General features: G+C 44.8%; 1 protein-coding gene across 1 annotated transcript in view; it reads left to right on the forward strand.

Annotated features, from left to right (window-relative positions):
• LOC122923815 (chromodomain-helicase-DNA-binding protein 5) overlaps positions 1 to 24,544 on the forward strand; it is a gene marked incomplete at its 3' end in the record, with an annotated part of 156,264 nt that overhangs the window by 99,092 nt on the left and 32,628 nt on the right. The window contains exons 12-16 of the mRNA XM_044274662.1: positions 12,518 to 12,649; positions 14,275 to 14,380; positions 14,459 to 14,650; positions 22,797 to 22,997; positions 24,357 to 24,494. Of these exons, the coding sequence (XP_044130597.1) occupies positions 12,518 to 12,649; positions 14,275 to 14,380; positions 14,459 to 14,650; positions 22,797 to 22,997; positions 24,357 to 24,494 (769 nt within the window). The remainder of the gene's footprint in view (positions 1 to 12,517; positions 12,650 to 14,274; positions 14,381 to 14,458; positions 14,651 to 22,796; positions 22,998 to 24,356; positions 24,495 to 24,544) is intronic.

Raw genomic sequence — 24,544 nt, forward strand, 5'->3', positions numbered from 1 at the left:
ACATGGAGACAGTGCTATCTAATCCTATATCAATTATACTGCAGTACAGAGAGACTGTATTACCTGTACCTACATAATTTACACAGAAAGGTGGTGAGGCAGAATTATCTGTGCCTGCATGAATCTTCATGGAACATGAGGAGGCAGTACTATCTGTCTACATCCTTTACAGAGAAAGACAAGAAAGCAGCACTATATGACCCTACATCATTTATAGTGAGAGGCAAGGGAGGTAGTACTTACTGTCTGGGTCAACATCATTGTCAAAGAGAGACTAGCAGTCAACAGCATACCTCCCAACTTTTGAAAAAAAGGAAGAAGGACAGTATGTGGGGTGCATATTTTTTTCTGCTCTAGGCCACGCCTCTAACACCGCCCCAAAACATGAGTAAACACCTAATCCCATCCAGTCCCCTAAATGCCCCCACATAGTAATTATTTCCCCTTTATGCCACCACACAGTAGTTATGCCAGCATTATGCCTCCTTCACAGTAGTTATGCCCAGATATGTTCCCCTCACATTAGCGATGCCCAGATTTCTGCCCCCTTACAGTAGCGATGCCTAGATATGTGCCCCCTCACAGTCGTATGTCCAGATATGTGCCCCCTCACAGTAGTATGCCCAGATATGTGCCCCCTCACAGTAGTATGTCCAGCTGTGCCCCCTCACAGTAGTATGCCCAGCTGTGCCCCCTCACAGTAATATGCCCAGCTGTGCCCCCTCACAGTAATATGCCCAGCTGTGCCCCCTCACAGTAATATGCCCAGCTGTGCCCCCTCACAGTAATATGCCCGGCTGTGCCCCCTCACAGTTTTATGCCCAGCAGTGCCCCCTCACAGTAATATGCCAAGTTATGTGCCCCCTCACAGTAATATGCCCAGTTATGTACCCTCACACAGTAATATGCCCGGCTGTGCACACTCACAGCAAAGTAATGTGGCCAGCTGTGTTCCCTCACAGTAAAGTAATATGCCCAGGACTGTGCCCCCTCACAGTAATATGCTCAGCTGTGCCCCTCAATATGCCCAGGACTGTGCCCCCTCACAGAAGTATGCCCAGCTGTGCCCCTTCACAGTAATATTCCCAGCTGTGCCCCCTCACAGTAATATGCCCAGCTGTGCCCCTTTCACGGGCAGTAAAATAATAAATAAATAAACTCCAGATACCCACCTCGTTCCCCAGCAGCAGCAGGACACACAGAGCTCCTGGCTGGCCCACCCCCTGCCCAGACTTGCAGTGTGGAGCGCAGACAGGGGGAGGAATGATGGAGCAGAGAGTGGACAGACTCTCTGCTTCATCATTACGGGCGGCTGTTTCTGGTTCCTATGGAAGCAGGGACAGTTGCCAGAAATTGGGACATACCTCCCCCGTGCCGGGACCGCGGGACAGCCACGGAAATCTGAGACTGTCCCGCCGGATCCAGGACGGTAGGGGAGTTATGTATCTGTGCCTACATCTTTTAGAGATAAAACATTGAGACAGTAATGTCTGTGTCTACATTGAAAGCAAAATGATGTACTGCTGATGGCTGCCATATTACACTGGTCATATGCTGGTCACCTTGCTTTCACATAGGCCTTTTGCTCTGCAGTGCATAGTCCTATAAAAATCTGACAATGCAGGTACGTAGAGTGGAGCATACTGTAATCCAGGACACATTCCCTGATGTGCAGTCTCACTAAAGGTAATAAGTAGTAAATTCTGGACCCTGTTCCTAGCAGTTATTGTCAAAAGACACATAATATTCCTACATTAGACATATATATTGACCTGGACGCCATATGACCTCAGATTTGCTCATACCATAAAATAGAACTTACATTTTCTTCCGGGGCCCACATAAGATCTTTCTGTTATGGGAAGCTCTTCAGACTTCTTCTGTTAAACATGGAGTGAAGGCGTCACTGCACATACATCTCAAACAATATGTGCACCTATAGAATATGTATAACCGCATCCCAGAGATATAGCGGTACTGTGCTACCAGCTGCCAGTTAGCATCCTGCTAGCTGCGTCTGGCCATACATTTGAGATTTTGGAGGAATGACTCAATGTGTATTGTCAGGCTGTTCCGATTGTTGTTATGGATGGTAATGCTATTTATAAGAATTAGAGGTTTTGCCAATTTGCGAGATTATATATCGGCTACAGAATAAGAGGCTTTGACCTGTAAGCCAGAGCAGAGAGCAACTCCCAAAGAGTTAGAGTTTACCTCTCTGGAGGACCCGGCTTCTCCATACATTACATGGACAGTTCATTATTTTAAGTGGGAACTTTGTAATACAGCGATCCCTCAAGATACAATAACCTCAAGATACTGTAAGGGATCGCTCTCTCACAGGGGGTCGCCAAATGGTGCTTTATTTTGGCACTTCAGCATCAATACAAACATAAACATAGCAAATAAACACCTGCCCGTCTAGGCTTTACCTAATACATATGTCTTCTCCCTAACTCACCTCTAAAGCGCCGTTTACACAAGGGGTGAGATCCGGCATTTCTCAGCCATATGGTCCAGCAGCCTCCTGGCTGTGACCACACCAGTACCTTGGGGGGATATGGTCCAAGAGTCCACCCCACTCTGACTGTGCAACACCTCTTTTCTAAGGCGTCGCTTGGCCCCCCAAAACTCAGGCTTTCACACAGCCTCGTGTCCCCCATCCCTCCTGGCTGGGACCACACAGAGCCTCCTCAGGCTTCCTTTTCCAATTCCTCTCTCATAGTCATACACAGAGGGTTGTTTTATCACTCTGTGATTATCTTAGCAGGCCTCATCTGTGATCTCCTCAGCTAAAGGAAATACTTGTACTGGAAGGGTGTGAACTGGTAGGTCCCACTACCAAACCTACCCACCAGTCCAAATAGAATCCAGCCCAGAACAGAATCTAGACAAACCTGTCTCAGCAAACTACACTTTACTGAAACCACTGCAATTTTCTGGATTTCAGTTATCTCATCCAGCTGAGGTATCTGGGTGGGATATACACGCCCTCCAGCACTATACTGTACACATTACCACAATACCTTATTTTCAACATACAATGGTCTTTCCTGGGCCATCGTCAGTTTAAACTAGACTCAACATACAAGCCTCAGACTCAGATCTAACCAATTAACACAACCACTTCTCTGGTAATACATCTGCATTCGTTGTCTAAACGTTGTCTTTACAGTACAGTGCGGTACTACATGTTCTGTACTGCCCTCTGTATGCCAGGATGAACTTCTCCTTTGGATCTCAGGGGAGGGCGGCTCCATATATTTTTCTGATGCACTGTGTACTACAGTTGCAAGAAAAAGTATGTGAACCCTTTAGAATGATATGGATTTCTGCACAAATTGGTCATAAAATGTGATCTGATCTTCATCTAAGTCACAACAATAGACAATCATAGTCTGCTCAAACTAATAACACACAAAAAAATTTAATGTTACCATGTTTTTATTGCACACACCATGTAAACATTCACAGTGCAGGTGGAAAAAGTATGTGGACCCCTAGACTAATGACATCTCCAAGAGCTAATTGGAGAGAGGTGTCAGCCAACTGGAGTCCAATCAATGAGATGAGATTGGAGGTGTTGGTTACAGCTGCCCTGCCCTATAAAAAACACACACCAGTTCTGGGTTTGCTTTTCACAAGAAGCATTGCCTGATGTGAATGATGCCTCACACGAACGAGCTCTCAGAAGACCTACGATTAAGAATTGTTGACTTGCATAAAGCTGGAAAGGGTTATAAAAGTATCTCCAAAAGCCTTGCTGTTCATCAGTCCACGGTAAGACAAATTGTCTATAAATGGAGAAAGTTCAGCACTGCTGCTACTCTCCCTAGGAGTGGCCGTCCTGTAAAGATGACTGCAAGAGCACAGCGCAGACTGCTCAATGAGGTGAAGAAGAATCCTAGAGTGTCAGCTAAAGACTTACAAAAGTCTCTGGCATATGCTAACATCCGTGTTAGCGAATCTACAATACGTAAAACACTAAACAAGAATGGATTTCATGGGAGGATACCACAGAGGAAGCCACTGCTGTCCAAAAAAACATTGCTGCACGTTTACAGTTTGCACAAGAGCACCTGGATGTTCCACAGCAGCACTGGCAAAATATTCTGTGGACAGATGAAACCAAAGTTGAGTTGTTTGGAAGAAACACACAACACTATGTGTGGAGAAAAAGAGGCACAGCACACCAACATCAAAACCTCATCCCGATTGTGAAGTACGGTGGTGGGGGTATCATGGTTTGGGGCTGCTTTGCTGCGTCAGGGCCTGGGCGGATTGCTATCATCAAAGGAAAAATAAATTCCCAAGTTTATCAAGACATTTTGCAGGAGAACTTAAGGCCATCTGTCCACCAGCTGAAGCTCAACAGAAGATGGGTGTTGCAACAGGACAACGACCCAAAGCATAGAAGTAAATCAACAACAGAATGGCTTAAACAGAAGAAAATACGCCTTCTAGAGTGGCCCAGTCAGAGTCCTGACCTCAACCCGATTGAGATGCTGTGGCATGACCTCAAGAAAGCGATTCACACCAGACATCCCAAGAATATTGCTGAACTGAAACAGTTCTGTAAAGAGTAATGGTCAAGAATTACTCCTGACCGTTGTGCACGTCTGATCTGCAACTACAGGAAACGTTTGGTTGAAGTTATTGCTGCCAAAGGAGGTTCAACCAGTTATTAAATCCAAGGGTTCACATACTTTTTCCACCTGCACTGTGAATGTTTACATGGTGTGTTCAATAAAAACATGGTAACATTTAATTATTTGTGTGTTATTAGTTTAAAGAGGACCTTTCACCTGTAAAAACAATGTGAACTAAGTATGCTGACGTGTAGAGCGGCTCCCGGGGATCTCACTGCACTTACTATTATCCCCGGGCGCCGCTCCGTTCTCCCGTTATGCCCTGCAGTATGTTCCCTCTGTAAGTTATAGTAGGCGGTGTCTGCACTTGTCCTGTGGGCGTCTCCTTCTCCTAGGCTGCAGCGCTGGCCAATCGCAGCGCACAGCTCACAGCCAGGGAGATAGGGTTTCAACATACAGTGGTAATATTGTAACTTGAGGCATCACTGTACTTTGTTCCTCCTGTGATGACACTGTTTAGAAATTGAACACTTGCTGGTCCTACAGATTACAGCTAAATCCTTAGGGACCCTGCAGCGGGACACCCTGTGATCATCTTTTCATTGGTTGACTGTTGCAAGGTGGACAAATTGATCTTAGACATTCATGGCATATCCACACAATTTGCCATAAATATCTGATATATGGTAGCACCACCTCTGTGACCCACACCTACTTCCAGAATCCAGACCTATTGACCCCTTTCTGCCTCACCCTGTCCTGCTGGCTGCTGCATCTAGGCTGCAAGAGGTGGTCAGGTTTACGGAAACAGCCAGGCTTGCTCTGCCAGTGCAGCATATTGAACTCAGCTGTTCATATAACCCTAATAGGTCTTGCGGCCTGGATGCAGCAGCCATTAGAATAGGGTGAAGCATGACGGTGTCAAGGAACCTCTGTTCTGGAGATGCCACAAATGTCTGAGATGAGAATACCCTTTAACTATTTAGTGGGGGAGTAATAGGGAGTGGTACTGTGAGAACCCCTCAGTCTTTTTTAAAGGGGTTATCTCTCGGAGGCATCATATGGGGAATTCCATATGCAGGACCTCCCTCTAGGAGTCATTCTGGCAGACTCCAACTATGTATTTCATAGGTGGCCATTCATCTTACTGGCTGCCATGTAGTACTACATTTCACCTGTAGTGGCCACTGCAGGTGAAATGCCTGGCCAGGCAAGAAAATCCGCTGTTTCATGATGATCAAGTGATCAGGAGCGTAACTAGAGGGGAAGCAGGGGAAGCGACTGCTTTGGGGCCCTGACCCCGAAGGGGCCCATCCAGGAGGAGGAGGACTAAAAGAGTTTGTCAGGGACCCCTCAACAGTATTACACAATGAAATTCTATACAATGGCAGTATAGACAGTGTAGGAAACGGATGGAACAGCTGCCGTGCCTTTTCTGAGAGAGCGATCTTTACTAGCCACAGGAATAGGGGCGGCATGAAAGGAAGTGGTTACGAAAAAATTACTGGGGGAGGGGGGCCCATTCAAAAATATGCTGTGGGGCGCAGTCATTTCTAGCTACGCCTCTGCAAGTGATCTACATAGCCCCCATCATTTTCAAAAAGGGCTTGTGCCTTTAAGGAAACAAAGAATGAATAGTATTTGCATCTCCTTTTTTTCTCCCTTTTGGCCGCTCTTTTAATATATACGGTAAAAACATACAGACCTATAACTGTGAAAATTTATAATGGAAATGACAGGATAACGCAGGGTTGTTTAAAGTGCACAAGGTAAGCGTTACGCGATAAGTGTTTCATGCCTGGATTTATATACAGAGACATTGCTATGAGCCCTCAGGGGTCCTTCACTCATTTCCGTAGATTTTGGTTTGCATTTTAAGCATTTTTCTCTTGCGTTGTCTTCCCTTTTCATAAAGCGCGCTCTGCTCCAATGTGGCATCACAGCAGCCATTAATGTAATAATAAATGTGGAGCTTATGACAGCAGTAATCAGTTTCTGTAGCTACCAGCCCTCTGTACTGCCAGGAAAAAGCGGGTGAGAGCGAGTAATAGATCCCTGTCAGCTTTGGGATGATACAAGGAATGAATACTGTCATAATAGTTGTAATGACTGAGCCAATCCGCTTTAATGTATTTCAGAGAGATAGAGTTTGCTATGAACAGTGCCACGCCTCTCTACAGGTTGCCTTTGGTATTGCAGTTTAGCCTTATTCACTGGGGCCGAGCTGCAATACCTCACACAACCGATGAATATGTATTGTGTTTAGAAGGAAGCAACCATTTTTTTCTAAACCAGGACAACCCCTTTAAATAAAAATTTGACAGCCCTGGAGGTGTCCTTTCATATCTGTATGTGATAGAGATAAGTGACACACTGTTAGAGTCCCCAAATTAGCTTTCCTGTGGTTCCTTAAAGATCTTCATAAAAATGTATATTTTCTATGTATTATGTTGAGGATCTTTATTGTCTTTGCTCAAGCGCTTTCTGCCTAGTGACCGGCCGCAGCAGACCACCTTGTATAAAGTTGTGATGTCATGATATTGGATGCAATGTGATAGGTACCAGAGTTAGGGTTCATTCACACAACGGTATCCGTTTTTGCCGACCGCAAATTGCAGATCCGCAAAACATGGATACTGGCATTGTGCGTTCCGCATTTTGCAAATGGGTAAGTCCTGCCCTATGATAGAAATGCCTATTCTTGTCCGCAAAACGGACAACAATAGGACATGTTCCATTTTTTGTGTGGCCATGGAACAGACTTGCGGATGTTGACAGCATACGGTTTGCTGTCCGCATCTTCTGCGGCCCCATTAAAATGAATGGGTTCGCCTCCCATCTGGAAAATTGCAGAACGGATGTGGAAAGAAATATAAGGTCATGTGAATTGGCCCTTAGGCTAGCCTTCGCTCTACGTGCCTTTTGTAGTATTGTGATGTCCCCTGGCGTCACATAGATTTTATATGATGTCACAGTGAGCAGCTGTAGTACGTTGTTTTATTTGTATATATTGTATAATATGATGTCATGGGTTTCTTGACATATTTATGTGATGTCATGGTAACCAGCTACAGCAGATTCTAAACCATGCATGATACTGTGACGTCATGATTGTGCCCTATGATGTCATGGAGTCCAACTGCTGGAAACTCTGTTTTTGTTGCATACCTTACATAATAATGCTGTGATGTCATGGAATCTATATATTACGGTATATCATAGTGACCAGCCGCAGCACATTCTCTGCATAATATACATATAATATAGCATGAGGTATCACAGGATGTCATGTAATATTACAGTGACTCGCTGCAGTATATTGGGCTTGTTTAATACCTTATCTAATATGCGATGTCATAGGGTGGTACGTGATGCGGTATGGACCACAAGCAGCAGCTCCTTCTCTGTATATATTCTTTGTGTAATCTTATGGTGTCACAATGAGCTCTTATAGCGACCTGATCATGTTTGGGGCTGGGACTAGTCTCTATGACATCATAGTATCATATATTATTTTATATATTAGTTGGACACGATTACATCACATGAACATCTGGTGACAGCTGGCTACTTTCACACTTGCGTTCGGAGCGGATCCGTCTGGTATCTGCACAGACGAATTCCCTCCTATAATGCAAACGATGGTATCCGTTCAGAACGGATCCGTCTGCATTATATTTGAGAAAAAAATCTAAGTCTACTTGTTAGACGGATCCGTCCAGACTTTACATTGAAAGTCAATAGGGGACGGATGCATTTGAAATTGCACCATATTGTGTCAACGTCAAACGGATCCGTCCCCATTGACTTACATTGTAAGTCTGGACGGATCCGTTTGGCTCTGCACGGCCAGGCGGACACGAAAACGCTGCAAGCGGAGGCGAAACGGAGCCATACTGATGCATTCTGAGCGGATCTGCATCCACTCAGAATGCATTGGGGCTGTACGGATCCGTTCGGGGCCGCTTGTGAGAGCCTTCAAACGGAACTCACAAGCGGAACCCCGAACGCAAGTGTGAAAGTAGCCTTACAATGACATATCAGTATTATGCAAGGTCTATATGAAGGCCACTATCACTGAAAATTGTACAGAATTGAAACATAATCTTTGTTACAGGAATGCATACAGTCAGGTCCATAAATATTGGGACATCGACACAATTCTAACATCTTTGGCTCTATGCACCACCACAATGGATTTGAAATGAAACGAACAAGATGTGCTTTAACTGCAGACTGTCAGCTTTAATATTAAGTAATTTTTATTATCATTTTAATAATACAAACATAAGTCCCCAACCCCACATACCCTCCCCCCTCAAACCATATATATGATGCCCTCCATCTTCCATAGCTTTAACATTCGGTTACACCATCACAACCGCATGATAATTACAAAGGCACAAGCCCTTTCCCTACAGCATTCCCACAAAACATTGATAGAAAAGCTGCGATCGTATAATTGGAATATACATTTGTTATCGGCCATAACCTCCCCACATTACATCACGTAGAAACATTCCATGTACCCTATAAGAAATCGCCAACGACGGGGCCAGATATGTACATTAAGCGATAGTACCCTCACACTAATCCCAGACGGTATATCTGAAGTTCCTTGGACGCCAGCCCAGGGGCATCAATCCAAGGAGTCCAGAGCAAATTTGGCCATTGCCCCCTCTTCCTATAAACCCCTCGTTCCAAATTAAGTAACCAATTAATCTTGGCTATAAATTTGTTTTTACTAGGACTACCCTCATCCAGCCAATGTTGAGCAATCAGCTTACGAGCTATATACAACATTCTGGCCACTGCTATCTTCCTGGGCTCAGTGATTGGCACGTCCTCCACATACCCCAATATACAGACAAATGGAGTCACATCCAGTGTAACTTCATACAGAGAATCAATGAGATGCAGCACCGTGCGCCAAAAACCCTCCAGTGCCGAGCATGACCACAGCATGTGCAACATACCCGCATCTTCCTCCCCACATCGCGGGCATTTGGAATCCAACCGGAGTCCAATATTAAACAGAAACTGAGGAGTTCTATAAACCCTATGTATTAGATATAGGTGCGACAGCCTATGGGCCTCGCTGAGAGAGAGCGGCGGAATCCTCTCCAAAATCTCTTGCCACTGAGTTTCCTCTAATGGCCCCATCTCCGCTTCCCATTTTGTCCTACTATATATCGGGTGGTCTTGCAGAAATAGGTCCAGCAGGGTCTGATAGAGCAGAGAAATAACTCCAGAGGAGGAATCCCTCTTCTCTATAAACGCAATAATCTTGTTTTGCAGTACCGTATTCAACATACGGCCGTCATGGTCAGCCTAGAAGGCATGGCGCAGCTGCAGGTACCTATAAAAATCGGAGGACGGTAATCCAGTTTCCGTCTGAAGTTGCTCATAAGATTTGAGACCAGTATTATCAATAAGTTGGTGGACTCTAATAATGCCCCTGTTACACCAACCCCCATTTCCTGGAAAGAGCCTAAATGAGGCAACCACGGAGTATCCCATATAGAAGTATTCTGCGTTATGCCTTTAATACCCTGCATGTCCCTCACTTTCCACCAAGTTTTATGCAAGAGACGCAACGTAGGGAACGCCACACCCGACAGTTTTAGCTTATCTGCCTCTAACGCTTCATAGAGATTTGGTACCGTCAAAAAGTCTCTCAATAGTCTATGTTGGGTATCTCCCTCTCCCCTTTCCCAGCCCCTTATATGCTGAAGTTGGGAAGCTAGGAAATACACCCACGGGTTTGGAAGAGCCAATCCCCCATCAGTTTTACCTCTCTGCAGTGTCTCCAGCCGCAATCGTGCTGAGCCCCCCTCCATATAAGCCCCCTAAACAGCCTATTAATTGAGTGAAAAAACCTGAGCGGTAACCATTTGGGGGAATTATGTAATAAGTAAAGCAGCTGCGGCATCCAGATCATCTTGATAAGATTAATCCGTCCTACTACTGACAACGGCAGCTTAGACCAGACATGAAGTTTTTGTTTGAATCTGCCCGACTGTCAGCTTTAATTTGAGGGTATTTACATCCAAATCAGGTGAACGGTGTAGGAATTACAACAGTTTACATATGTGCCTCCCACTTGTTAAGAAACCAAAATTAATGGGACATAATAATAATCATAAATCAAACTTTCACTTTTTAATACTTGGTTGCAAATCCTTTGCAGTCAATTACAGCCTGAAGTCTGTAGCACATAGACATCACAAGACGCTGGGTTTCATCCCTGGTGATGCTCTGCCAGGCCTCTACTACAACTGTCTTCAGTTCCTGCTTGTTCTTGGGGCATTTTCCCTTCAGTTTTGTCTTTAGCAAGTGAAATGCATGCTCAATCGGATTCAGGTCAGGTGATTGACTTGGCCATTGCATAACATTCCACTTCTTTCCCTTAAAAAACTCTTTGGTTGCTTTTGCAGTATGCTTTGGGTCATTGTCCATTTGCGCTGTGAAGCGCCGTCCAATGACTTCTGAAGCATTTGGCTGATTATGAGCAGATAATATTGCCCGAAACACTTCAGAATTCATCCTGCTGCTTTTGTCAGCAGTCACATCATCAATAAATACAAGAGAACCAGTTCCATTGGCAGCCATACATGCCCACACCATGACACTACCACCACCATGCTTCACTGATGAGGTGGTATGCTTAGGATCATGAGCAGTTCCTTTCCTGCTCCATACTCTTCTCTTCCCATCACTCTGGTACAAGTTGATCTTGGACTCATCTGTCCATAGGATGTTGTTCCAGAACTGTGAAGGCTTTTTTAGATGTCGTTTGGCAAACTCTAATCTGGCCTTCCTGTTTTTGAGGCTCACCAATGGTTTACATCTTGTGGTGAACCTTCTGTATTCACTCTGGTGAAGTCTTCTCTTGATTGTTGACTTTGACACACATACACCTACCTCCTGGAGAGGTGTTTTTGATCTGGCCTACTGTTGTGAAGGGTGTTTTTTCTTCTACCAGGATAAGAATTCTTTGGTCATCTACCACAGTTGTTTTCCGTGGCCTTCCGGGTCTTTTGGTGTTGCTGAGCTCACTGATGCGTTCCTTCTTTTTAAGAATGTTCCAAACAGTTGTTTTGGCCAAGCCTAATGTTTTTGCTATCTCTCTGATGGGTTTGTTGTGTTTTTTCAGCCTAATGATGGCTTGCTTCACTTATAGTGACAGCTCTTTGGATCTCATCTTAAGAGTTGACAGCAACAGATTCCAAATGCAAATAGCCCACTTGAAATGAACTCTGGACCTTTTATCTGCTCATTGTAATTGGGATAATGAGGGAATAACACACACCTGGCCATGGAACAACTGAGAAGCCAATTGTCCCATTACTTTTGGTCCCTAACAAGTGGGAGGCACATAAGTAAACTGTTGTAATTCCTACACCGTTCACCTGATTTGGATGTAAATACCCTTAAAATTAAAGCTGACAGTCTGCTGTTAAAGCACATCTTGTTCGTTTCATTTCATTGTGGTGTATAGAGTCAAAAATGTTAGAATTGTGTCGATGTCCCAATATTTATGGACCTGACTGTATATTCAAAATTTCAAGTTCTTTTAGCATATTTTAGGACTGAACAATCCCTTTAAAGATAAGTATGGGGGTTGTGCAGTGATACAAGAATGAGCCAGGAATTTTTGCTCTCCATGGAGTTTTATGGTCCTTTCAGTCTGCATAGGCCAGGTTCACACCACAGAATACCCCCGACGCTTGTGCCTCATACATAACCATAGATTATATCATTAACTAAAGCTACTGTATGCTAATGGGGTGTCCTTGGCCTACGTTAGCCTGGTGTATGTATGTAGCAGCCATACATGCTCTGTAGACTGCATTCAGCTATATTCTGGTTTATACTGGTGGCCTATATAATAAGTTATTGTGAACGCTTTCTATGTTTTCTTGCAGCTTTGATAAGAAGGGAGATGTTCATTATCTGATTAAGTGGAAGGACCTGCCCTATGACCAGTGCACTTGGGAAATTGACGACATTGACATTCCAGATTATGAAGCTCTAAAACAAGCCTATTGGGATCACAGGTATCAATCTAATGTAAGAAATCCTAAGGCTGCCTTCACACGTGGCAGATTTTGCTCCAGACATTTCTTCAACTAAAAATCAGTTCCTTTCATCTGAATGAGGTTGGTGGGAACCACATGGGTTTCTGCAAACCTAATTCACATGAATGGAACAGATTTTCAGTCACAGGTATTTCTAGAAAATCTGCCGTGTGTGAAGGCACCGTGAAGATCTCAGCAGACACTGACTGCTTAGGGTACAGCCACACGGTCAGGTTTTCTAATGCCGTTTTGGAAACCTAAACCAGGAGTGGATCATAAAAGGAGATAAAGTATAAAGGACTGATGCAACTTCTTCTCTTTTGTGATATCACTCTCAGTTTTGGCTTCCAAAACGGCATCAGAAAACCTGACCGTGTGGCCGTACCCTTACTCAAGATTTGTAGCTAGGCTTTCCTTCCTTGGGGCAAAGATCCCTTCATTAGCAATGTATCTAAATGGGTCTTGTTGGCGCCCCTGACTAAGCTATCCACTTGGGTCATGTTTACGCTTAGTTGCATAATGGAGCGCCTCTCTACAGTACAGTGCGGTACTACATGTTCGCTACCTGTGCCACCAGGAGCAGGGGGCTCCATTGTATGTTCTCAACATACAAAGTGGTTTACAGCATCCAGCTGCTCCTTCTCACTTTATATGTAAGGTCTGGCTTTAGCTGTACGTTATCTGCTCATTTTTCTTTCATCTTCCTGTTTTCTCATTTCTGGTTGATATTTTGGGGTTTCTGAACCAGTTAATAGTTTTCTCAGTTATGGCCTCAGGTTACAATATTACAATGGCTGTCCCAGAGCCCTGAAACCACTGGCCTTAATGGTGACATGTCCCAAGCGACACGTGACCCAGCAGTGATGTGCCACTTATGGAGATGGCACCACTGATCCCAGTTATTGGCTGCAGCAAATGACCTAATCTATCCAGAAGTTTACAAGACGGGGACCGGGTACAGCAGACTGGACAACCCCTTTACGGAAATCTCATTGATGTCTGTGGCATGTGCTTAGCGATGAGCAAACTTGTGTTTTAAAGTTCAGCGTGCATGGTTCAGGTTATCTAAGAATCCATCCATTATGGATTCCGCTACCACGAACCATAACTTATGGTCCATGGTAGAGGAATCCATGACGGAATTCTTAGATAACCCGAACCTTGTATGCCAAACTTGAAAACACAAGTTCGCTCAACACTACAGGTGTTATTTTCAAGCGTGGTCTTTCTATATACTGTATATATTATTTAAAGGGGTTGTCCAGATTTTATTAAGTGATAAAATAATAGACCATCACTAGCTGATTGATGGAGGTCCAACAGCCCGTACCCCTGTAGCTCTATTGCCAGAAATGTTTGCCAGAACTACACAACACTGTGCTGGAGTCAACTTCTGGCAATGGAGCTATACAGAACAGTTGATGGGCTGGTTGTCAGACCCCCACTAATTAGCTAGTGATGGACTATCCTAAGGATAGGCCATCCTTTAATAAAACCCCTTTAATTTGTAAACTCGGTACAAATAGAGTAACACTTTTAAAGTGTGTCAAGATCTCCACATATCCAGTCCATACTATTGTTTCATGCTGTATGATCCATTACAGAGAGTTGATGTTGGGAGACGACTCCAGAACTCCTAGCCAATTTAAGAAAAACAGGAAATTAAAGGAAGACCTTTCACAGAAACCTCCTTTAACACCAATAGTTGATGTAAGTGAAAGACAATCCTTTAAGCACAGTTTCTGTTCATTATCCGCCTCTTTAAAATCTTGTGTTTCTTTTTTGCAGCCTACAGTTAAATTCGATAAGCAGCCATGGTACATCAATGCCACCGGTGGTACGTTGCACCCATATCAACTGGAGGGATTGAACTGGCTTAGGTTCTCATGGGCACAGGGCACAGACACCATCCTTGCAGACGAGATGGGTCTTGGGAAGACTGTCCAAACTATCGTGTTCCTCTACTCCTTGTATAAAGAGGTATGCAGCTCCAGAATCTAGATATTCTTTATTAAGGAGCTTTTTCTAGTTTTGAAAAACTTTCCAGTCTTCCAGTTTTGTTTAGCAATGTGAATCCTTCTTTCATGCTGGATAGACTTTACATTCTCAACTTGTAGTACGTGTGCCCCAGGATCTCCATGCCATGTGTTTGAGGACAGTGATGAGAATGGTAACAGAGGCACAAGAGAGATTTTAAATTGGGTTTGGGTAGTACACCCTGTAGCCACTCAGTTGATAGGAATCAAGGGAAGCAGGTTCAGGCCTATTGCACACAACCGTAGGTGTCCCATGCCTGTTCTGCGGACTGCATATGCGGAGCCACAGTACACGGGCGCCGTTCCATGGGCATTCCGCATCACGGATGCGGATCCATTCACTTCAATGGGTCCGCAAATCCAGAGATGCGGAACGGAAGCACGGAACGGAACCCTACGGAAGCACTACGGAGTGCTTCCATGGGGTTTCAGCCCGTACTTCCGTTCTGCAAAAAGATAGAACGTGTCCTATCTTTTTGCAGAACGGGTGAATTGCGAACCCTTTAGGCCTATTGCACACGACCGTAGGTGTCCCTTTGCCGTATTGCGGACTGCATATGCGGATCCGCAATACCCGGGCACCGTTCCGTGTGCATTCCGCATCACGGATGCAGACCCATTGACTTGACTACAGAGTGCTTCCGTGGGGTTTCGTCCCGTACTTCTGTTCCGCAAAAAGATGGAACCTGTCCTATCTTTTTGCGGAATGGGAAGAACGCGGACCCATAAAATTGAATGGGTCCGCGATCCGCTGCAGCTGCCCCACGTTCGGTGTTTGTGCAGCCCGCAATTTGCGTCTCACAGCACAGCCAAGGGACGCATACGTTCGTGTGCAGGAGGCCTTAAAGTGAATGGGGCTGCGATCCGCTGCGGCAGCCCCACGGTCTGTGTTTGTGCATTGCGGCCCGCAATTTGCAGGCCGCAGCACGGCCAAGGGACGCATACGTTTGTGTGCAGGAGGCCTCAATATTACATTTTGTTTTCAATTAGATCTTGTAATCGATCTAGCAACAGGAGGTAAATCTTCTGATCTTGTGGGAGCATGTCCAACATCGGAGCACTCTTTTACTGGAGCACTCTCTCTATCTCTGGCGGACAGCCTCACACATAGGCCTATTGCACATGAACATGTGCGCCCCGTGGCCGTGCTGCGGCCTGCATATTGCGGGCCGCAATGCACGAACTCCGACCGTGGGGCAGCCACAACGGATCGCAGATCCATTTACTTTAATGGGTCTGCGATCCGTCCGTTCCAAAAAAGATAGGTATCTTTTTACGGAACTGCGGGACGAATTCCCATGGAAGCACTCTGTAGTGCTTCCGTAGGGTTCCGTTCCGTGCTTCAATTCTGCATCTCTGGATTTGCGGACCCATTGAAGTGAATGGAATGGCGCCCGTGTATTGCGGATCCGCATATGTGGTCCGCAGCACGGGACACCTACGGCCGTGGGCAATAGGCCATACACTCTCTCAAGTACTTTTGACATATGCTTTATCCACGTTGTTGAGTATCATTTCTTTTCTGTGAATTGTACATACCACCTAATTTGGAGACAGCTACTATGGTGCCCTATTGAGGTGGAAGACCCATTCCTTTTTACTGTGTGTACCGAGAACTTCTGCAGGTCAGCCATGCTCTACAGCAGGGGTGGCCAACCTTACAGACACAAAGAGCCCAAAAAAAAAGTGTATGACTACCAGGAGCCACAAGCTATACATTTACACACGAGTCACTGTATTTTTCACCCTACAAGAAGCACCTAGGTTTTAACAAAGAAAAATAAGTTAAAAAAAAAATAATTCATTTGATCTGAGCTCTTATAAAAATATTTTTTTCTTATTTTTCATTAGCAGAGAAAAAAAAGAAAAAATATATTTTTCATAAGACCTCATATCAGACTCCTAAATCAGATCCCCAATCCTCATCTGACCTACAATAAGATCCCCAAACCTCATCAGGCCTCCAAATCCGACCCCCAATGCTCGGATCCGACAACACAAATCAGACTCCCAGTGTCAGACCCTCAGTGCTCAGATCTCCCCCCTTCTCAGACCCGACCAACCCATGCTCAGACCCGACCAACCCATGCTCAAACAAGTCCCCCATGCTCAGATCTGCCCCCCATGCTCAGATCTTACCCTCATGCTCAGATCAGACCCCCATTGCTCAGATCAGGATCCCACCCCATGCTCAGATCAGACCCCCATTGCCCAGATAAGGACCCCCCCCCCCCCCCTCCATGCTCAGATCAGAACCTCCCATGCTTAGATCAGACCCCCATGCTCAGCTCTATCATTTAAAAAATATCTTCCCTCTCCTGATCAGGCACTGGGCTCCTTCTCGGGCGCCTGCTACTCTGCAGGTCTGACACGCTCTCCACTGTGAAGGTCATAGTGCGTGTCTCCACGTACTACATTCTCACACTGTGTGAATCAGGACATAGTGGAGAGTGAGCTAGAGCTGCAAAGTAGTAACAGTGCCCGATCAGGAAAAGAGATCTATAAATACTTATGTCCAGCCCTTACCTGTCCTTGTAAAATGAGCTTAAAGGGCTTGTCTGATATAATCGTTTCCATGGTGGGATAGAACTAAACGCACAGTGCAGTGAATGGGAGCTATGCAAGTATCATAGCGCCGCAAACTACTCGGCTTCCATAACAGCAGCATAGCCATTAGGCTGTTTCCATAAGCTTGGCCACCTAAGGCAGGCACTTACCGTATTTTGTGCACTATAAGATAGAGGAAAGAGAAAAGGAAACTAGGAAAAAAAAAATTCATCAGACCTCAGCTTACCCCCCCAAACAGGCCTTCAATGTTAATCAGACCTCAGCTCAGACCGCCAATCAGACCCCGAATTTTAATCAGAGGCCCAGTGTTAATCATTTCTCAGCATAGAGCTGCAATCAGACCCCCAATGTTAATCAGATCTCAGAACAGACCGCCAGTGTTAATACAACCCCAAATTAGACCTCAGATTAGACCCCCTATGTTTATAAGAACCCCAATGTTAATAAGACCCCTATTCAAACCTCAGATCAGACCCCATTTCAGACCTCAGATAAGATCCCCAATTTTTATAAGAACCCCAATCAGACCTCAGTTCAGACCCCTAATGTTTATGAAACCCCCAATCAGACCCTAGATCAGACCCCATGTTAATAAGACCTCAGATCAGAGAAAAAATAATAAATCAACTTACCTCTCCTGCTGTGGACTTGGCCGCTCCTGAGATCCAGCTTCCTGTCGCGCTGTGCTGAGACCTGATGTCGCACAACGTAAGATCACAGAGCGTGCCGACGTCCTCATGCTGTACACAGACCACAGCACAGCGTGCGGAGCCCTGCAGGAGAAGACCAGGGAGCGGTGAGTACAGCGCCCGCACAGGGAGAACTGCATTCACCGCTCCCCGCTCCTCCTGTACTAATGAGCGCGTCTATAATGGAAGCGCTCAATAGTAGTCACCACTTTGGGGGCAAAAAAGTGCAGCATGTATGTGACTATTCTCTAATTATTCTATAGTCTAGAATTTAAAAAAGTGGATGGTTTTCTGGATATAATTTCTGAAGTCACTCGATGTATGCTACCTACTGTCCTGGGTATTACACTTCCTCCTGTCTATAATCTGCCACTTATTCAGCGGCTAAATCCACAACCAAAACTCACCAACAGCTCCCCCATTGACTTTAATGGTAGAGGTTCATTCAGTAGCTGAAGAACGCGTGAGAAGTAACGTCACTTCTTGGAAGCAGATTTGATTGTGGATTTTATATAAGTCAATGGGGAATCAGAGAAACCTCAACCAAATACTCTGCTAATGCTCTTTTAGGCTCCTTTCACTCTTCAGTTTTTTGATAATACAACCGTCTGCATCCGTTATGAACGGATCCGGTTATATTATCTTTAAAATAGCAATGACGTTTTCTATTGTGTCCGAGAAAACAGATCCGGCACCATTGACTTACATTGTGTATCATGCCGGATCCGTTTTGCTTCGCATTCCCATGCGGACAAAAAAAAAAACCCTGCTGGCATCCAAACGTAGCGGAATGCCTTCTGGTGCGTTCCATTCAGTTTTTTTTTACCATTGACAATAAATGGAGACAAAACTGAAGCGTTTTTCTCCGGTATTGAGATCATCTTCCGGATCCCAATACCGGAAAAGGCAAATGCAGATGTGAAAGAGGCCCTAAAAACGCCTCTAAAACCTCCAGCAAATTGAAAAACCGGCCTGTTTTCAGCTACTAATCTGCTCCTAATGTGCTACTGATTTTTCTGCCGCTGATTTTACCGTATGAATTTTTGCTCTTGACCTACCCCCCCGCCCGTCCTACATCCAGATCCACATGAAGTATTGGAACATATGTTGTCAGCAGACCCTCCACCGCCCAGCGGTCGCCGTATACTGTATGTAGTGCTGAGGAGTGTTCCACACAATGCAGTGTTTGCTCTCATCTCCCAGACAAACACCGATTGTTTGATCAGTCCCACGTGTGACCAACCTGGTACTAACAGATGTTGTGTCAGAATTTTTTTTGTCTTTTTTTTTTTTTTTTTATTCAGATTGCTAAGGAAAATATCATTCTGGCAGATGGTGTTTTCCTAAAACAATGAGTTGGGGGCAGAGTTACTTTGGGGACGGTGCATTGTATGAATATTGCAGACAGTAGATGAATTGGAGCGTGCGGGAAGGCGATACTGCTTCTATTAGTGAGGACCATGGCGCTCCATTCTTGTGTATATGTGGACGGCTCTGTCACTGCACCACTCATGGTCATGGCCCCAGCCTCGTTATTCCAGCCTCCTCGGTTGGTAGACATCCTGCTAACTATTGTACAAAAGGTACATTAAACACCAGCAGAATGCCATCTTTGTGACCGGGTCTGTCTGACACCTGCCAGGCCCCATGAACATTGGATTTGCAGCAGCCACATTCACATTTGTCTGGGTCTGATAATCTGTAGTCTGTGAAGGTGGTGGGTCGATACTGATGGAATCCGTTCTCCTCGGTAGTGATGTAACCCAGATTGGATAGAGATCGCAATATGTTCATGCATTTCATTACAAATGCTTCTTTGCTACCCTGACTTTTGGTATGGTCTCACGTTGGTACACAGTGGTGCACAGAGACACATGACCATGCGGCAGCCCCCATGGGCACATGGTCATTGGAGGCCTATTGTTCTGTAATCCGTTACAGCATTATTGTAGGACGCTTGAACAATATACTTTTGAAGGGGTTGTGTCACTTCAGCAAATGGCATTTATCATGTAGATGAAGTTACCGTAATACAAGACACTTACTAATGTATTGTGATTGTCCATATTGCCTCCTTTGCTGGCTGGATTAACTTTTCCATCACATTATGCATTGCTCATTTCCATTGGTTACGACCACCCTGCAATCCATCACCAGTGGCCGTGCTTGTACACTATAGGAAAAAGTGCCGGCCTCTCCGGTGGCGAGACCATGGGAGTGCTCATAGGCTAGTGCTTTTTCCTATAGTGTGCAAGCACGACCACCACTGCTGGTCTTTAGGGTGGTTGTAACCATGGAAACGAGCAGTGTATAATGTGATGGAAAAATGAATCCAGCCAGCAAAGGAGGCAATATGGACAATCACAATACATTAGTAAGTGCCTTGTATTCACTTTATCTACACGATAAATGCCACTTGCTGAAGTGAGACAACCCCTGTAAGGCCCATTCCTAGTATGTGACCTAAATGTCTGATGTGTGGACGTGTTCTGTGGCCACATGTTCTATGACTGTATGACAATAGGTAAGAAGCCAATGAATTTTAAAAGGGGTTGTGGCAACATTACATTGTAATATTATTTTATTTTGCTATTAATAAAACTCAGCATGAAGATCTAGTGACTTTTGTAATTTACTTTCTGCTCCATTTGGAAGACATTCCCTTTACGTCATTGTAATGGCGCCCCCTGGTGTTTAATTTGTATAGTATTGTGCATGTCCACCTGCTGAGCTGAATGAACAAGGTCGCACATCATCTTCCACCAGCTAGATGTACCGATAGAAGCTGTGACAGTTAAGCCTCATTCAAAAGTCAGTGTTCCACGGATGCGTGCTGTACGTGTTCTCCGCGGACAGCATACGTCCCGATTCATTTTAATGTGTGCATTCAGACATCAGTGTTTTTAGCACGGATGCATGCTCTATTGTGTCCGTGTTCACTGATCCATCACGTCCATTATAGTCTATAGGTCCGTGAAAGCCACGAATGCAACACGGATACCATCCATGTTGCATCCGTGTTTCACGTATCATTAGGAAGAGATGCTTTGAAAATTATTTTTCAGCTGTTCAGTGTTAGTGAAACACGGACAGCAAAAAACGGACACATGGACCCAACACAGATCCTTCACGGACAGCTTCGCGGATACATCACTGACCACCTGCTCACGGATTTGAGCACGGACGTGTGAATGAGGCTTTAGGCCTAGTTCAAATCACCATTTAGTTTTTCTGTTCTGATCAATCAGAAGAACAGAAAAATAAAGAAAAAAAAATCCCGTATTTTAGCCATCCGCACAGTTATGCACATTTTGCATCCGTTTTAGCTGAGATCCATTATTTTAGATAGAAAAAAAAGTCCTACACAAAGCATTTATTTTTTCCGTCTAAACTAACAAATGTCAGATGGAAATGGCTAAGGTACTTTCACACTTGCGTTGTTGGATTCCGGCAGGCAGTTCCGTCACCGGATCCAGCAATCTGTATGCAAACTGATACCATTTGTAGACGGATCCGGATGCGGATCCGTCTCACAAATGCATTGCAATACCGGATCCGTCTCTCCGGTTGTCATCCAGAAAAACGGATCCGGTATTTATCTTTTTCACATTTTTAAAGGTCTGCTTATGCGCAGACCGCAAAACCGGATACGTTTTTCCGGAACACTTGGGGCAGCATGCTGCAGTATTTTCTCCGTCCAAAAAACGTACAGTGACTGAACTGAAGACATCCTGATGCATACAGAACGGATTGCTCTCCATTAAGAATGCATGGGGATAAAACTGATCTTTTTTTTCCGGTATTGAACCCCTAGGACGGAACTCAATACCGGAAAAGTTTAACGCAAGTGTGAAAGTGCCCTAAAACGGATGCAAAATGTGCCTAACTGAACATAATGGATGCCTGAAATACAGGATCTGTTTCTTTGCTTATTTTTCTGTTCTGATGGATCTGAAGAACAGAAAACTAAACGGTGATGTTAACCTGGCCCTACAGGGAGAGAGCTGTGATAGAAAGAGAACAAGGGCATGCCCCTGAGCTGTGATAAGGAGAGAGCTGCAGCAGAAATGACACATCCTCTGAGCTGCAGCAGAAAGGAGACATCCCCTGAGCTGCAGCAGAAAGGAGACATCCCCTGAGCTGCAGCAGAAAGGAGACATCCCCTGAGCTGCAGCAGAAAGGACACATCCCCTGAGCTGCAGCAGAAAGGACACATCCCCTGAGGTGCAGCAGACAGCGCACATCATCAGCTTGATATAAATCTATCAGACCGATTGGAGCAATGAATGGAAAGATCTTTGGATCAATGTGAGGTGCAGGGCTGGTTCTAGCTTTGTTATGTCACTTACTATATGACGTATTTTTTTACATTACTCATGGCATAAGCTCTTTAATGCTTGGTGCACGACTCGCTTCCAGTCCACCCCTATTGGTACAGATTTATCTAGCTTTGTTCACATGACGTTCTTATCCCACGTGTGACATGTCCACATGATGTATATGTTAAATGGATGCCTCCAATGGGGGCGATACTCTGGCATCCATCACCACAGGGTTCCTCTGTAAAAATATTTACCTTTTTTATGGACTCTGTAGGATAGAAGAAGTAGTATAGTATACTTTTGTATCTTTTATTTGCCAACAAAAGTTAAACCTGAGACAAAAACATGAACACAGCCTAAAGTGGCGATGTGGAAGTTGTCCTCCATCCTCTCCAGGAATGGATGCATAGCTTGAAGGCAAATGAAGAAGCTCATTTACTAGAGACTCAGAGCTAATTTCAGGGTCTGTTTTGTGTAATAATCTACTTTTTATTGATTTTTCTGTCCTCAGGGCCATTCTAAAGGTCCTTACCTTGTCAGTGCTCCCTTGTCCACAATCATCAACTGGGAGCGGGAATTTGAAATGTGGGCACCGGAGTTCTACGTGGTCACTTACACCGGTGATAAGGACAGCCGCGCCGTCATCAGAGAGAATGAATTCTCCTTTGAGGACAATGCCATCAAGAGCGGGAAGAAGGTGTTTCGAATGAAAGTAAGAGCGTGCACAGATCATGAGATCCCTCCTTTACCCTGGGCTAGATTATGTTATTTACCTACGTCTTTGGATTGTCTCATGCCCCCGCTTCTGTAGATCATTAGATAAAATGCACAGTCAGAAATAATTCACCCTGAAGTATCTTGTATGACATGTCATAGAAATGTGATTAGTGGGCACAAGTCACTGCAGCCCCCCACAATGCTGAGAGTGAGGGGATCTTGCTCTCCATTCTTATAAGGCGGTGGCTGCACATGTCCATAAAGTTTCTGAGGACCTGAGTGGTTTTGTAATTCCCATTCTGGAGCACCTATTCGTATGACTCTATGATGTGCCATTCCTTTATTATCCCTTCTAGAAGTTATGAATGAATTACTAGGTCAGGGTCCAGATGGGTGATACCAGTTGGGGATGTTTCCTTGCACAGTCTGACACTGGCAGCACTGATTGGATAGTGTCAGACTCTGCAGGGACATACCCCCAACTGATAACACCCACCTGGACTTTCATTCCAACGTGCTAGCAATTCATCATAACTTTTAGCAGGAATAATAAAGGAACGGCACGTCATAGTCAGAGGATTAATGCTCCAGAATTGTTATTACAAGGTAAATGTAATCAGATAAGTCAGCAGAGGTTACAGGTCCTCTTTAATGGAGACCGGGCAGGTGTTACCTCCTCTCTAGAAGTGTGGAGGATGGGAGTGATAATGGTCTATTGAAAAAAACGCTAACACTAGTATGAAAACCATGGATAAATTATATACGGATCAGGCAACTGCTTGAACCTCCTGTGACCAGATGTAATCTGTAGGAGAACCAGGCAGCAGAGGCTCACTTGCCTCGTAGCGCCATTACAGGGGGAATAAGGCGCTGCACCGTTTCCAGTGAAATCAATGCGCTGTGTGTGTAGCGAGCGGCTTTGCCCCATCCTCCAGCCACCACCGATCTCAGCTATATCTCACACCCATCTATTAACTTGTGTGGGTTTCTTATGCAGGAAACCTTTTTAAGATAAATCTCAAAGGCGAAAATACACATTTGATCGTATATCCAGATTTCCCCCACACGGGAAAGGTGGTCAGGCATGTTGGATTTTATCATGCCCGATCGGTTTTTCCCATGGGTCCGACCCAAGCATGCATGTTTATGGTGGAGATGGGTGGAATCCATGGAAACCTCTTTAACACAAGCATCTAATATTGCTTTGGAAAACGGACCTCTAGAGGGGTGGCCAAAATTCATGAAATATAAGGTAATTGAAAATGTGACTATAATTGTTAGCTTGAAAGCCAAAAAGCATCTAAATCTTTACAATGCTAACAGCATAGTGCTCAACATTTCATTTTTTATCTAGAAAGAAGCGCAAATAAAATTCCACGTGCTCCTCACATCTTATGAGCTCATCACCATTGACCATGCCATTCTGGGCTCCATTGAATGGGCATGTCTTGTGGTGGATGAAGCTCACCGACTGAAAAACAACCAGTCAAAAGTAAGTTCTTCTTTAAGCTCTTTGCTCTGAGATGAATGATGATTGTTCTG

The sequence above is a fragment of the Bufo gargarizans genome, unplaced genomic scaffold (genome assembly GCF_014858855.1).
Source record: "Bufo gargarizans isolate SCDJY-AF-19 unplaced genomic scaffold, ASM1485885v1 original_scaffold_1960_pilon, whole genome shotgun sequence".
Taxonomy (NCBI): domain Eukaryota; kingdom Metazoa; phylum Chordata; class Amphibia; order Anura; family Bufonidae; genus Bufo; species Bufo gargarizans.